At 40.8% G+C, this 14,458-nt stretch overlaps 1 protein-coding gene across 5 annotated transcripts in view; it reads right to left on the reverse strand.

The window, feature by feature from the left end:
* Positions 1–13,616, reverse strand: part of BDP1 (BDP1 general transcription factor IIIB subunit) — an 81,306-nt gene extending 67,690 nt beyond the window's left edge. For all 5 annotated transcript variants that reach the window (XM_032769558.2, XM_032769557.2, XM_032769559.2 and 2 more), the window contains exons 1-9: positions 13,158–13,616; positions 10,504–11,059; positions 8,609–8,718; positions 6,991–7,050; positions 6,249–6,389; positions 4,529–4,662; positions 2,874–2,968; positions 2,399–2,453; positions 1,232–1,375 (exon numbers count right to left, since the gene is read on the reverse strand). In XM_032769558.2, the coding sequence (XP_032625449.1) occupies positions 1,232–1,375; positions 2,399–2,453; positions 2,874–2,968; positions 4,529–4,662; positions 6,249–6,389; positions 6,991–7,050; positions 8,609–8,718; positions 10,504–11,059; positions 13,158–13,387 (1,525 nt within the window). In that variant the 5' untranslated portion in view covers positions 13,388–13,616. The remainder of the gene's footprint in view (positions 1–1,231; positions 1,376–2,398; positions 2,454–2,873; positions 2,969–4,528; positions 4,663–6,248; positions 6,390–6,990; positions 7,051–8,608; positions 8,719–10,503; positions 11,060–13,157) is intronic.
* Positions 13,617–14,458: the final 842 nt, after the last annotated feature.

Consider the following 14,458-nt stretch of genomic DNA (forward strand, 5'->3'; position numbering starts at 1 on the left):
CTTCCTAGGGGAAAAAACCCTACTATTGTGTGCAGAGCTTAATTTGTGGCTGCATATGGCATATTATGCTATGGTAGTTCAAAGAATTTATCTAATTACTTTTTACTACATACTACAGTACTCAGAAGTATTAGAAACCTAAACTTTCTAGGCAGATTGTTTTCTGGTTTTGGGAAATAGCTTCTAAAAATGACTCATTTACTTATTTCTTTTTAAAACATTCTGAAATACCAATAGTCAATCACCGCAAAAATCTTGATTTGTGTACAGTGTTAAAATTAAACATGATGAGTAATTGTTTTTACTTTTGGCACTTTAGAGACTAACGAATTTATTTGAGCATAAGCTTTCATGGGCTACAGCCCACTACGAAAGCTTATGCTCAAATAAATTTGTTAGTCTCTAAGGTGCCACAAGTATTCCTGTTCTTTTTGCGGATACAGACTAATATGGTTGCTACTCTGAAACCTGTTTTTACTTTGCATTTTAATATTTTTACATTAATTTTTGCCATTCCCCTCCCCACCAGTATAAGTGACAAACCCAAAAGGCAGGACAAGAGTAAAAAAACATGCCTTTTATACTACATTAAGTACAAAATAGGTTTATTTTTTAGCCCACAACTAAAATCTTAACATTTTACATGCGGTGTGAAATCCACCAGGTAGGAAAAGACAGCATGATTTCCATTAACTCATATTCATAATCTTATCTAGTAATTTCAGGCAAGTAAATTTCTAAAGACAACAATGGTCTTTCAGAATTACTTTTTTGGTTGCTACTTCTAGAGAGAAATCAAAATCACCTAAGCAAGAGTGTATCAATATGAAAGGCTTTCAGTGCCTGTGCCAAAGCCTTAAAAGTGAATCTGTGAGCACCCTAAGATATTTATTAACAGATCAAGTTGAAATACTCCTAAAAGGAAATACAAGATTCCAGACTAACTGTAAGTTGAATAAGGTAGTACACTTTTATTTCATATAAGATCCTCTCTAAAAATTGGCTAATACTATCCTCTAAATGAGCAAATTATGAACTGAAAAAAGTCTTTCTAGGAATCTAATGATGTCACAGAAGTCTCCCATTGCCTGAAAGAAATCTGTTCAGAACAGTGAAGTATGACATTTCTTAGAGGATTTTTTTCCCCCTTGTTCAATGACCCAATAGTGAAGCATCATAACAGTATTATTCTATATTATTATCTTGAACAGAAAATTCTAAAATTAAGTACCTTTTTGCTTTTTCCGAGATTTGTGTGGCTTCTTCTCTTTTGAACTTTGTCTTTTAGTAGCTTTTTGCTTCCTCTTTTTCTCATCTGCCAGTACTTCCTCAAGCAACTGGGCAAAGAATTCGAAGTCAAATGGTCGCTTTTCCTCTGTTCAATTAAAAGAGTGAAATATAAAAAATAATATTTCACAATAAATGAAGTTATTCAAGCTTCTGCTTTCTTAAAACAAATAGTTCATTTATGATTTCCATGCCCAACCACCACTTTCCATACTGCACGTTTCATGACTAGTCAGTTTCTTTTATACGAGTGGCACTGAAAGCTTGCAGAGACCAGAGGTAACATATTAGGCGTGCAGAAGCTTAATTTTAAAACAAAGGTAAATGAAAAAACCCATAGCATCTAAGGTATGTCCACACTGCCCACATTACACTGCAGCCGTGGCAGCGCTGCGACGTGACCAGTGTAGACATGCTATATCACTGGGGGAAAGCTCTCCCGGCAATAAAAAACCCACCCCGAACAAGCAGGGATAGCTTTATCACCTGAGTGCAGCTCCCGGTATTAAAGAACTATCTGTATTGGCACTTTTCAGAGCTAAACCCTTTGGTCGCTCAGGGGTGTGTTTTTTCACACCCCTGAACAACTAAAGTTTTAGTGCTGAAAGTGGCAGTGTAGACACAGCTTAAGAAAGTTTCAGGTAATTGCTTGGAAAATTCTGAAAAACAACAAATATTCAGGTTGCATCACAATATAAAATTATGAACCACTGTGCTAAACAAATTAGACATTCACATTTCATGAAAGTAACAGTAGTACCTATAGAGCACTTGTCATTCAAGATTCTCAGAGTGCTCTACAATTAGTAACTAATTGATCCTACATGTGAGATAGTTAAATATTACTCCTCATTTCACAGAAAGACTCTGAAGCACAGAGAAAGTATATGTTTAGCCCAAATCAGACATCAAATCAACAGAGCTGGGACTAAAAGCTAAAAATTTTACTTTCAGTCTTGTACTTTAACCACTACATTAACCTCTAAATGTTAAGTATTACAGACACACACCCTGTTGTAGAATTAATTTATTGGATCAAACAAACTAAAGCATAAAAGAATTACATATTCATAATTAAATGCTTCTGATCAGGTGTTAAGTAAAAACTTACTGAACGCTTTATCTATCCTCCATCCATTTGCTTTTTCCTCACGTTTAAACTTGTTCTGAAAAAATGTATATTGTAAATTATATTAATCCTGCTCCACTAAGCAAATGTTACAGTACTACAGATATAAAAGGTAGAAAAATCAGGATAAAATACTCCTTTAGTTAGTGAAAATGTTGCCCACAAGGAAATAAAAGTTTTAACTAACACACTTGTTTGATTTACAAGTGTATCTACTTCAAATTAGGAAGTTTAACAAATTTGTATCAGATCAAGGAGCATCTTATCCATTTCAGACGTATCACTCTGGATATTAACTACATTCTGAAAATGTACTGTTACCACAAACTTTACCCCCGAACCATGTACCATCAAAAGTTATTAATACTAAAATACTGTATAAACAGCATGCAAAAGGTTGAGAACAAAAGTAAATGCTGACAATTGCACTGGTAATATCATTCTCTGCTTTACTTACCTTAATCTCTGTTCTTGCTCTGTGAGGAAACAGCTGACCAATCAGAGAGAAGTCTGTTCCTACCATGCTAATAGCTAAAAAGAACATGTCAGTTTCTGTAACAAAAATATACATACACAAGTAAGTATTGAGTGCTATCATCCTTTTTACTATATGAACCAAAATCTTTACATTTAAGAGTAAAAAAAATATAACATATGTAAACCCAATATATTCAGACAGAGCTAAATTCCAAACCAGACCATTATTCCAGTTCATAGTTTCACAGAGTTTAAGGCCAAAAGGGATCATCTGAACTTCTGTAAACCACAGGCCATCACATTTCACCCAGCTACCCCTGTATTCAAAGTTATTGTTATTTGAGTTTGCTTTATTTTATACTTTTTCTGCTTATCACATTGTAAAGCATCTTGATACTACTGAGGAATGCCGTACAAATGTTTATCTAGGTACTTACGGCACCGGTATAGCTTCTGAGCATCTAGCAATATGGAAAACATATCAAGCTAACTACTATAAGTGAATATATATCCAATAAGCTTGAAATTATTCACTGATTCCCCACCCTTCACAGTGGAACACACTCAAAAACAGCATGGCTCCTGAAAAATATTTTCCTCATGTCATGACTTAAGAAGAAGGGAGAGATGATTCAGGTACTACTAACACTATTCACTCCAGTAAACAACAGTGTGGAGAAGATTTCTTCTCTAAAACTTAAACAATGTAATTCTGTTAAAAAGTAAGCTATTAAGTCAGAAAGATAAACACTGAAGTAATTAAAAATGATCATCATGTATCAGGAATAAAGTTCACGTACTAAGAGCTTACTCAAAATAAGTTGCTTCTGTGGTTATCAAAAGTTTCACATTCACTCTAGCTTCTAATCACCTTGAAAATCCAATTCCCTCTATGCTATGCCTTTGTGAACAGTATACTTTGAAGTTAAATAATATATGTTCAAACCAAGAAATTAGCTTCTGCAGATCATACCATTTTTTGATTACGAATAACCACTCATTAGCACATTTGTTGAAAATATTTTTCTCCTGAAAATGAAACCACAATCTTCCACTCAAAGATCTGAGAAGTGTTCTCATACACAGCGATCTCTACCACATTGCGATGCCAGCAAATAATAATGGCCAAGTTCTGGTAGACATAAGCATAGTGTCCTGCACTCACAAAACACAGGTGCACATATACACTGCAAAAAGCAGCCCAATGCACAGATTCCTCACACCATGTATTTCTAAACCATGCTGGAAGGGCTGTGTGTATAACTGCTGATGGATTAGGAAGCACAAATGATTTAATATGCAGTTTATACAACCTGGTCCCCAGTCCCATAACGACCCTCCTGTCAGAGGCACATTGGAGTGGCATTTCCACATCTGGAGTGGCAACCAGATTCCAGCCCATTATCTCACCGGGTGTGGGGTTTCTTGAGTATGCCTATGCTCAGCACAAGCTAGAACTTTGCTCATTAAGGCTCCTAGCCTACAACTATTAAATAAGTAATTAACTTTACACATGAATAGATCCATTGAGGTCAATGGGACTACTCACATGTGTAAAATATATGTATGCAAGTGTCTGCAGGATCAGGACTTAGTCTTCTACAAACTCAAAACCTGAAACTAAAATATACCTACCTTTATTTGACCACGGCTTGGTATAAAAACTTTTCCTAAAGCTGGAATAGGTAGTTGTGGAGCCACGCTCAAAGATCGGATCATTTTCTTCTACAACACATGACCCTTTTGTCCTTAAAACTTCTACAGTCAAACTGAAAAGAAGAAAGCAACCCAGGAATGTCAGACATCAGAAATGTCATTGGGACAATAAAAACCTAGAGAACCACATTTTATGTCTGTTGAGAACCTGAAAATTAAGACTGTTCCTGCCATACTGCAAGTTCACATCAATTTAACTACGTTTCACTACCATGCCAATATCTCTCTATTATATGAATTAGAGAATATTGGGAATTGATATTAACCTAGTTAAATTACATACAGTAGAACCTCAGAATTATGAACAGCAGTCACACAAACTGACCAGTCAACCACACCCCTCATTTGGAATCAGAAGTACACAATCAGGCAGTGGGGCCAACAACAAAAAAGCAAATACAGTACAGTACTGCATTAAATGTAAACTACTAAAAAAAAAAAATAAAGGGAAAGTTTAAAAAAAGACTTGACAAGGTAAGGAAACTGTTTCTGTGCTTGTTTAATTTAAATTTTTCTTCTCCAGTAAAGTTTCAAAGCTGTATTAATCATCGTTCAGTTGTAAACTTCTGAAAAAACAACCACAACGTTTTGTTCAGAGTTATGAACAACCTCCATTCCCAAGGGGTTCATAACTCTGAGGTTCTACTGTAATTACATTCATTCTAATGTTTCAGAAATATGGAACACATATACATTAAGTAAAATGTAGTGAAGAGTCCAATGTTTCAAATTTGTTTGTCCAATTAGTCTTAAACTTTCCAAGAAAACTTTTTTGCAAGGTCATGTATAGGAAATTCTTCATTTCTTTTTGACTGTTCCAAATTCCTCTACCAGGACATCCCTAAGCTCCCACTGCAACTCAAATACAGATCCTGTAATCATGCACTGCATATAGTCCTAATTTGCTATCCAACACGGAATTAAATCAGAGGTAGAAAAACTTTTTGGCCTGAGGGTGACATTGGGGTCCCAAAACTGTATGGAGGGCCAAGTAGGGAAGGCTGTGCCTCCCCAAACAGCCTGGCCCCCACCCCAACTGCCTCCCTCAGAACCCCCGACCTATCCAACCCCCTCTGCTCCTTGTCCCCTGACCGCCCCTCTCCGAACCCCGACCCTAACCACCCCCCCGGACCTACCCTACCACCCCCCTACTCCCTGTCCTCTGACCCCTATCCACACCCGCACCCCCTGACAGACCTCCCGGGACTCCCACGCCTATCCAACCGCCTCCTGTTCCCCATCTCCAGAACCTCCACCCCATCCAACCGCCCCCTGTTCCCTGTCCCCTGACTGCCCCCGGGACACCCTGTCCTTTATCCAACCCCCATCTCCCCACCCCCTTACCATGCTGCTCAGAGCAGGACTGGCAGCCACACCGCCCAGAGCGCTGGTGGCACAGGGACTGCGGGGGAGGAGGAGGAACAGCAGCTAGCCTCCCCGGTTGGGAGTTCAAGGGCCAGGCAGGATAGTCCTGCCACGGTTTGCCCACCTCTGAACTAAATTGTATGGTGTTATGTAAAATTATGAAGCCAGATAGTTAACTCTGTTAGCAGGAGCTACATTGTTAACCACTCTGGAAACCAGACAGTAATTCATCAGACACACACAGCAAAGAAGTCAGTTGCAGAATATCAATTACCTTTCTTCATCCAGAATAATTGTACCATCTTCTGCTACTTTCACTTGAGGAACTAGAAGAGGGCCATCATTCTCCTCCCCTTCCTCTGGCTCAGTCTCAGCCTCCTCATCTTCATGATCAGGAGCACGTATCTCTTCTGGTCTACAATTTTGAAAGACTAACACTTTAGCACATACACACACGTAGCATTTTATTCTGGTCACTATGTATCTGCTAGATTACCCCATACGTTATTCGGACACCTAGCTAAAACCCCCACAATTTTATAAATCTTCAGATTAATGTTTTATCAGTTATATTTTGATATATGAAAATGTCAATTGGCTGGATGCATGTAAAATTAACACCAAACAAATTTTAACATGATGTTAACTGGTTGCAACAATAACTTTCCTTGAATTACAAGTACTCTCTGTCATAATAATGATTAAAAAACACAAAATGTAACATGATCAACCTATTACCATGAACAACAAGATACTCATCACAGCTAACCTGTCTCAATTAGTCTGAGTGAACAGATTGATTTCCACATTCTGCTCCTGGACAATTTATCTAATGACTACCATTTTTCACCCATCTTCCCGCCATCTAAAATAATTAATTTAAAACAAAGGAATAAATTTATCACAACAGTAAATTAGGAAACAGACAATCCCTTCTACATTACTTTTACATAAAAGGTACTACTTTTTCAACAGAAGGCATTTTGACGTTAAGTACCATAGACACAAAGACTTACTCTCTCATTTGGACCTGTGTAGAAGTCTTCTCAGTTTTCTTTTCTTCCGCCAGCGAAGACCTATTAATGAATATTAGAGATATGACAATATTCACTGATACATAGATTTACACTAACAGAAAAAAAAAAAAGTGTGTCCTAAATCTGAAGGCAAAACATCTCTACTAGGGCACTCTCTTTATACCATGCTAGCGCATCATCTAATTTCACAATCCGTATATCCTCCTAAGTGACTTGAGCAACTTAAGGTTCTAGAAATGAATAGTTCAGGAGAATTAGTAACAGGATAGAGAATCTGTTGTCACTTCACGTCACCTGACTTCACATCTGTTCGAATTCATTACATAACATCGTAGTACTACGCAAAAATGCAATAGGGTATTTTTAGTTCGTGTTAGCAAGACCTATATAGACCCATTACTGTGGAACTTGTTAGTGCGCATTAGAAATCATATCCATGGAGCATACACTGCTGTTCCACGTAGACATACCATGAGTTCTTTGATCTCAGACCATTTACCAGTTGACAGCTAACAGTGCACAATTGGCAACAATGTTCACAAGGCAAGCAGAAACACCAAACTTCCAATGGACACAGAAAATGAACTACCTATCTTACTACTCCTCAGGCTAGTCTTCCAGGTAGAGATTATATTGCCAGAGGTTTGTGACATTATTTTTGTGCCTTGTTCCACTCTACACACGATTAAGGATACAATTTAGTCACTGAGATCATGGATTCTGTGACTTCATTGGACCGCCATGACTTCGGCTTAGCTGTCAGGAGCGCGGCCAGAGACGTGTGCCTCCCTCCATCCCCCACAGCCAGAGCTGGGGCCGTGTGCTCAATCCCTTCGGCTTCAATAGATTCCAGAGCCATTGTCGCATGTCCCCACCCCACGGCTTCAGCAAGGTTTGGAGCTGGAGCTGTGCCCTCTACGATGGTGGGGCTAGAGCTGTTAGTCCCCCCCACCATGGGGATCCCGAAGTCATTCCTTTCCCTCCCTGCCCAGCCTTCTCTCCCCGCATTATTTTTAGTAAAAGTCATGGACAGATCAGGGCTCCCATAAATTTTTGTTTATTGCTCACGACTTGTCCATGACTTTTACTAAAAATATCTGTGACAAAATCTTAACCTTACGTATGATATATGTGGGACACACATCCTCCAAGTTGATACCATACGGTCACTACCCGCTCAAGACACATCTCCACCATGATGCCTATTAAAAGTCAGCCAACTTACGACAGCAACATTGAAGAGCAGCTAATATTTAATCTACAATTGGGAAAAATTTAAGTGTATGTTCATGTATACACACAGATTTGATTATATTATACCACACTTCACTTATTACTTGTTGAAATACTTCAGGGTATTGACTATGTCTCCATACGTTTGTACGAAACTGAACATGAGACTCTAATCCCGATTGCAATACAAATACCAAGTAATAGTGATAAAGCATGGGCAGTGGCAGCGTAAGCTTCTGAATGCTGTACCTGTTCTATGGATAAACAGGACTTCTGTATCCAGGGCTGTCAGTATAATACACTTCACAAATTAGTAAACACAGACAAAAACAATTTACCTTTAAGAAAAGAGAACTGTACTTACTTCATAGGATTGTTTTCTGGCAGGTAGTATATCAAGTCTCTCATAGTCATTTTGGAATGATCTGGTGGAGTTTTCCCTTCAATTACTGTAGGTCTATTTTTCCATTTTTTCTACATATCAAAGACATGTTTATTTAGCTTTTTCTTTACTCACATATATTATATAATATAAATATTTATTTTTATATGTGCCTGGCCTAATTTTTCTCTAACATTATTGTAGTTTTTTGATTTTATAGTCTACATTTCTCAAAGACATCATCAACCTTAACTGATCTGGGTTTTCAAGAGACCTCAGTGCTCTGTGTGGGTATGAGTGTGCAGACCCAGAAGCCAAGACACACTGGATGGACGATCTAATATCAGAGACTAAAAAGACTGACGTGTGTCAAACCAAGGAGTGTGAGACACTTTAGATGATATTTTACCTTTGACTAATTCAAAATAAAACAAAAAGTGAACTAGCACAGGATTTGTAAAAGCAGCAAAGAGTCCTGTGGCACCTTATAGACTAACAGACGTATTGGGGCACGAGCTTTCGTGGGTGAATACCCACTTCATCAGATGCATGTGGGTCTTATACATGCATCTGAAGAAGTGGCAGGGCCGGCTCCAGGTCGAAGCATGCCAAGTGCACGCTTGAGGCGGCATGCCGCGGGGGGCGCTCTGCCGCTTGCCGAGAGGGCGGCAGGCGGCTTTGGTGGATCTCCTGCAGGCGTGCTTGCGGAGGGTCCGCTGGTCCAGCTGCTCCAGTGGAGTAGCCGCAGGCATGCCTGCGGGAGGTCCACCAGAGCCGCGGGACCAGCGGACTTTCCGCAGCCACGTCTGCGGGAGATCCACCGGAGCTATGGGACTGGTGAGCGGCAGAGCGCCCCCCACAGTGTGCTGCTGTGCTTGGGGCAGCGAAATGGCTAGAGCCGGCCCTGAGAAGTGGATATTCACCCACGAAAGCTTGTGCTCCAATAAGTCTGTTAGTCTATAAGATGCCACAGGACTCTTTGCTGCTTTTACAGATCCAGACTAACACGGCTACCCCTCTGATACTTGCACAGGATTGCAACTGTTGGGTTTTCATATAAATGATGAATTCAACTTTTAAAAATGAACACTGTCAATTAAAAAATAGATAAAAGTAGTTTCAGACACTATGAATGCTCCTGAACTCCCTGCCATTTTGTGTGGCTTTTTAAAAATTATTATTATTGTTGTTGGCAGGGAGATTAAGGACGTGTTACAATATATGAAACCACTTTTTTTTTTTTTAAATTGACTAATTTTCAAGTTGACTTATCCACCGAAAGAAAGCTGCTGCCTCTTTTCCTTCTCATATGTACCTCCTCTATTGATATATACAAATCTCTTACATTGTGCTGCTGAATTCAGTTTTCATTAGAATCTCATGAAGTTTAATAGTTAAGTGTTTTAACATCCCCATAAGATTGCTCAGCTATAAAATGGTAGATACTGGTTAACAGAATAGTGACGTGAGCTGTCCAAGGTAACAGAACTGAGTCAATAACAAAGCTGAGTACAGAAACAAGAATCCCAACTCTCAGCCCCCGCATTGTATTTACCAATGATAAAAATACATAGTAAAAATAGCAAGCATTCTGGCTGGCATGTTAGCAGGAGTGTTATTATGTCACATAAAGGTCCACTAGTAGAATCACACCACCACCACCAAAAAATAAATAAATACATCATTTTTATACAAAAGAACATTCACTCCTGTGATAGGACAAGAGCTACTAGACCCCATCACTGGCTGCCAGCACTATGCTGCAGACATCACAGTTACCGTAGATTACATACTGGAATTGACCCACAGGGATCAGGCAAATGTTGATCCCCTTTTTTGTGTCCTCTCTGCCCAAAATTCCCAAAGGAGGACCTTACCATCCTTTCTTTCTTAAGCTCTTCTTTGAGCATCTCTCTTAACTTCTGAGCTTTGAGGATTCTTTCACGGTCTGTGCATTTTTGTTTATCTTTTGTTAGAGGGGGTTTTGTATGTGACATTTCCTCTTGTGTGGGTCTTCCTTGGGTGGGTCTCTCCTTGAGAGGGCAGAGTGTGTTCTTCTGGAGGATTTCATCCTTTTTGAGAGCAGTTACACCCACATTTGGCTCTTTGCTTACTGATTTTTTAAGTGGGGAAAACTGTGGCACTTGTGGAACAGGTGTCTTCTTTTCAGGCAGTATGGGAGACTTTGGGGAGCTTTCTGTATTAATCTTCTCTGATGGATAGGATTCCTTCTGAAGTGAAGAGTTACCATTAGTAAAGGACTGAGGAACTTGTTTTTGAGAAGTCTTTGATACTGAACGTTGTGCAGATGGAAGTGCAACTCTGGGTTTTGCCAGATTAGGCATAGTGGATATTCGTTTTCTTCTCTGTAAAGGTGTATCTGCAGGTTTCCTAGCTTCTCCATCATCATTTGCACCACCAGTCCTTTCATCTCTGTGGAAAATTAAAACAAATATCTTACCCTGAAATCCGTTAGAATGATAGTTTTGCTACCTTTAAGATTGCATTGAGGGGAACACATCTAAAGCCTAAATATAGTACTAAAGAAAAGTGTTTTACTCTGAGAACTTTATCCAAGAACTCATACTTAAACAAACCAAGACATATTGAATGGAGACTCGTAAAGTATGTAAAATATTGATGCTTATGTCCAAAAATAACTGACCTCAAAATATTAACAAGTTTTTAGCAATAATGATTAACATTTAGTTATTCAAGCTGTTTTTGGTTTTTTAATGGAATGCTCTTTACCTTCAATCTCAACATGCACTCATAGGTCACCAAATAATAAAATAGTTTATGCATAAAATTAAAATTGCATAAAAATATTTAATGAACTCAGATGTAACAACGTTTACGATTTTTAGGTGTTAGGAAAAAGGCTTAATTTAAATTCCTCTGCGGTATTTGCAACTCAAATATTATATCACTGTGTAACTCCTTAAAACCCAGAGTGAAACTGACAAGAGTTTCACTATCTATGCTAAGTGTACAAAAAGTCAGCAGCCTTTCCTAAATGAGTACAGTACTATTACTTTCTTTAGGACGTCAATCTTGGTTTAAAATGGTCTAACACTTAAAGTTGCAACGACAATATTCCCAACATGAATTTAGTGCAAACCAATGCACTGTTATCTTCCTAACTCTGCAGACCACTCCAGTGCCTCAACTGCTGATCATTGCCTGGTCAAGATACAGCAGAGGTGAAGTGCAAAGATTTTTTTTATAATGAGGATTGTGCTTTTTTTTTGCGGGCGGGGGGAGAGGGAAAGAGGTCAGTCCCTGGTTGCAGTTTTAACTTTCAAAGTATCAGGAAAATCAAGTTTAAATAAAATAGAACTCCACAAAATGTCAGGTATATTTTTCAAGCTCCGTGGTAAAGTCATTTAGACATTTTAAAATGGACAAAGTACTAAGTGATATTTAATTATTTTAAATCTGGACTGTTTCTTTAACTATAGGTGTAAATCCAAGAAAGTGTTGCCCATCTTAATTCATAGATATCCACCCAAATTTTGGTACCAAAAACAAACAAAAATACTTGTTTGCTGCTGCTGTTTTTTAATAGCCCCCCTCAACTGTCAGCGTTACACAACTAGGAGTGGTATATTTTCCTTGAGTTGTGTTCTGAAGACCTCCACCATTGATTTCAATGAGAACTGTGCAAATCAAGGCAATATCTGGTCCCAGAGTGAATCATTATTATAATGGTTTTTCTTAGTATTTGCTCTAGTGTCCTAAGATGTTACAGGAAAGCAGATATGACAAGTTCCTAGGTACTAATTCAATAACATAGTAGATTAATAATAATAGAAAAAGGTCTGCACTGATAAAAAGAAATTATTCAGTCCTAGGGAAATCAACACTAAACTGCTAAGTACTAACTTCAACCACAAATATTAAATGTATGGCCCAATCCAGAATTGTTTTCCACCTAGGAGAACCCCTGCCCCTATGTAAGAATCAATTTATTTCAACGGAGTCTCTTCCATATGAGGCTTATTGCAGGATTGAGGACTAACACAAAATCAGAATAATTACGTACAAAAAATACCTATATGGCCATTTATTTCTAAACCAAGAGCTAGCACTCGTTACATTCTTGGTTATCTTAGACTTAGCAAATAGTGCCCTCTCATCCTGCAGTAATATGTACTTCACAACTTCAAACACAGCAAACCCAAGCCAACGAGGAAATCACCCTCAGACAGGAAAAATACCTCTTGAAATGAAGGGAGACAGGCACGGAGAAGGCGTTGGACACCTAGCAGCTCCCAAGCACGGTGCGTACAGCTGCGGTGTGAGGGACAGCGCAGAGCGCAAGGGCAGGTAGGCTGCTGGCCATGATGGTAACTAAACAGCTCCCAAAGCTTTCCAGGTACCTGAGCACCCGTACTGGACCGAGACCGCCAAGCAGCGCCCTCCCGGCGGTTGCTGGTCCTGCTCCCTCAGGGTGCACGGAGCTGGAGCTGCTCCTGACGGCGAGACTTGCCCAGCGGCGGCTTGGTGGGGTTAGACCCGCGGGACTCACCTGCTCCCCGGCTGTCCCCCCTCCGGCTGGGGCGGGGGCTCCGGGCGGGGACCGGCAGCAGTTCCGGGAGAGGCTGGCGAGTTGGGCTGCGGCTCTTGCCTTGCCGGCAGGGAGGCACAAACCTGGCCGCGCTGTGGCTCCGGGGCCGCCGGGGCGCTCGGGCTGCAGCCGCCGCCCCTACCCCCGGGCCTCACGTTGGGTTTCACGCTCAGCCTGGCTCGGCGGAACATGTTGCCGGGCTGCTCCTCGTTCCCCTTGCTCAGGCAGGGGAGAAAAGAGCTTGGTCCGGCCCCTGGGAGCGGCAGCGGGGGGGTCACTCCCGCGCGGCCAGGGAAGCACTAGAGCTGAGTGTCCTCCTCCGGCGGCGCCGCCTCATGTCACTTGCCGCACACCGGGTGCAGGTCCCCCCTCCCCACAGTGCACAGGGCCTGGCGCAGGCCAACGTCATCAGCCTGCGACGGGCCGCCGCGGGGAAATCGCGTGTACACGAGACGCGTCAAAAGACAGGGTAAGTGAAGCACGTTCCCTCGCTAGAACTTCCCTAACTGGAGGAGATTGCGCCAAAGTGACAGAGAGCCGGAGGGGACATACAGCGCTGTGCTTTGTATTGCGAGTCCGTGGCTCGCAGGGTGTGGGGAGTTTGTTAAAGCTTCGCCCACCCCTCCTCCACTGCTAGGGTCTGTGAGTGATGTGAGAATCTGAGTTTTCCTTTAAAAAAGTTACGTTTCTAGCCTTTGTGTTTACAGAGTTGAAAAGGGCTCATACAAGAAAGCAAATAAATAATACTTCCAAAATGCATATTTTCTGAAATCTCATTTGTAAGCCAGTCTTCTGATTTTGGGACGGGGGAGTGGGGTTCTTATTCAGGGTTTTCAGGTTCTTGCTGTTCACAGTCCCGGGGACAAGGCCATAAACTAGCCTTATTCCTGAGGGAATTCTGTGCCAAAAATTTAAAAATTCTGTGCACAATATTCTAAAGTCCTGTAAATTTTATTCATCAATAAATGTTGAGGCTCCACTGTGGCAGTAGAAAGCACGGGCCACTGGCTGTATGGAGGTGGGACATCACCCTGCAGGCCTCCCCCCACCCTCTTGACATGGATTTCATGGTGAGACTGCACCCGAACCTGACAGCGCAAGGGCTGGGCCTGCCCCAGAAATATCCTGGGAGCTCTGCCCTTCTGCACCGTGCACACCAGGAATGGGGAGTCAGTCTCAGTCCACCAGGATGCAAGTGTGGGCAGGCTTAGCATGGGAGGATCCAGATGTGGGGTGAGAAGATTTTGGGTGCGGCAATCAGT

The sequence above is a fragment of the Chelonoidis abingdonii genome, chromosome 6 (assembly GCF_003597395.2).
Source record: "Chelonoidis abingdonii isolate Lonesome George chromosome 6, CheloAbing_2.0, whole genome shotgun sequence".
Taxonomy (NCBI): domain Eukaryota; kingdom Metazoa; phylum Chordata; order Testudines; family Testudinidae; genus Chelonoidis; species Chelonoidis abingdonii.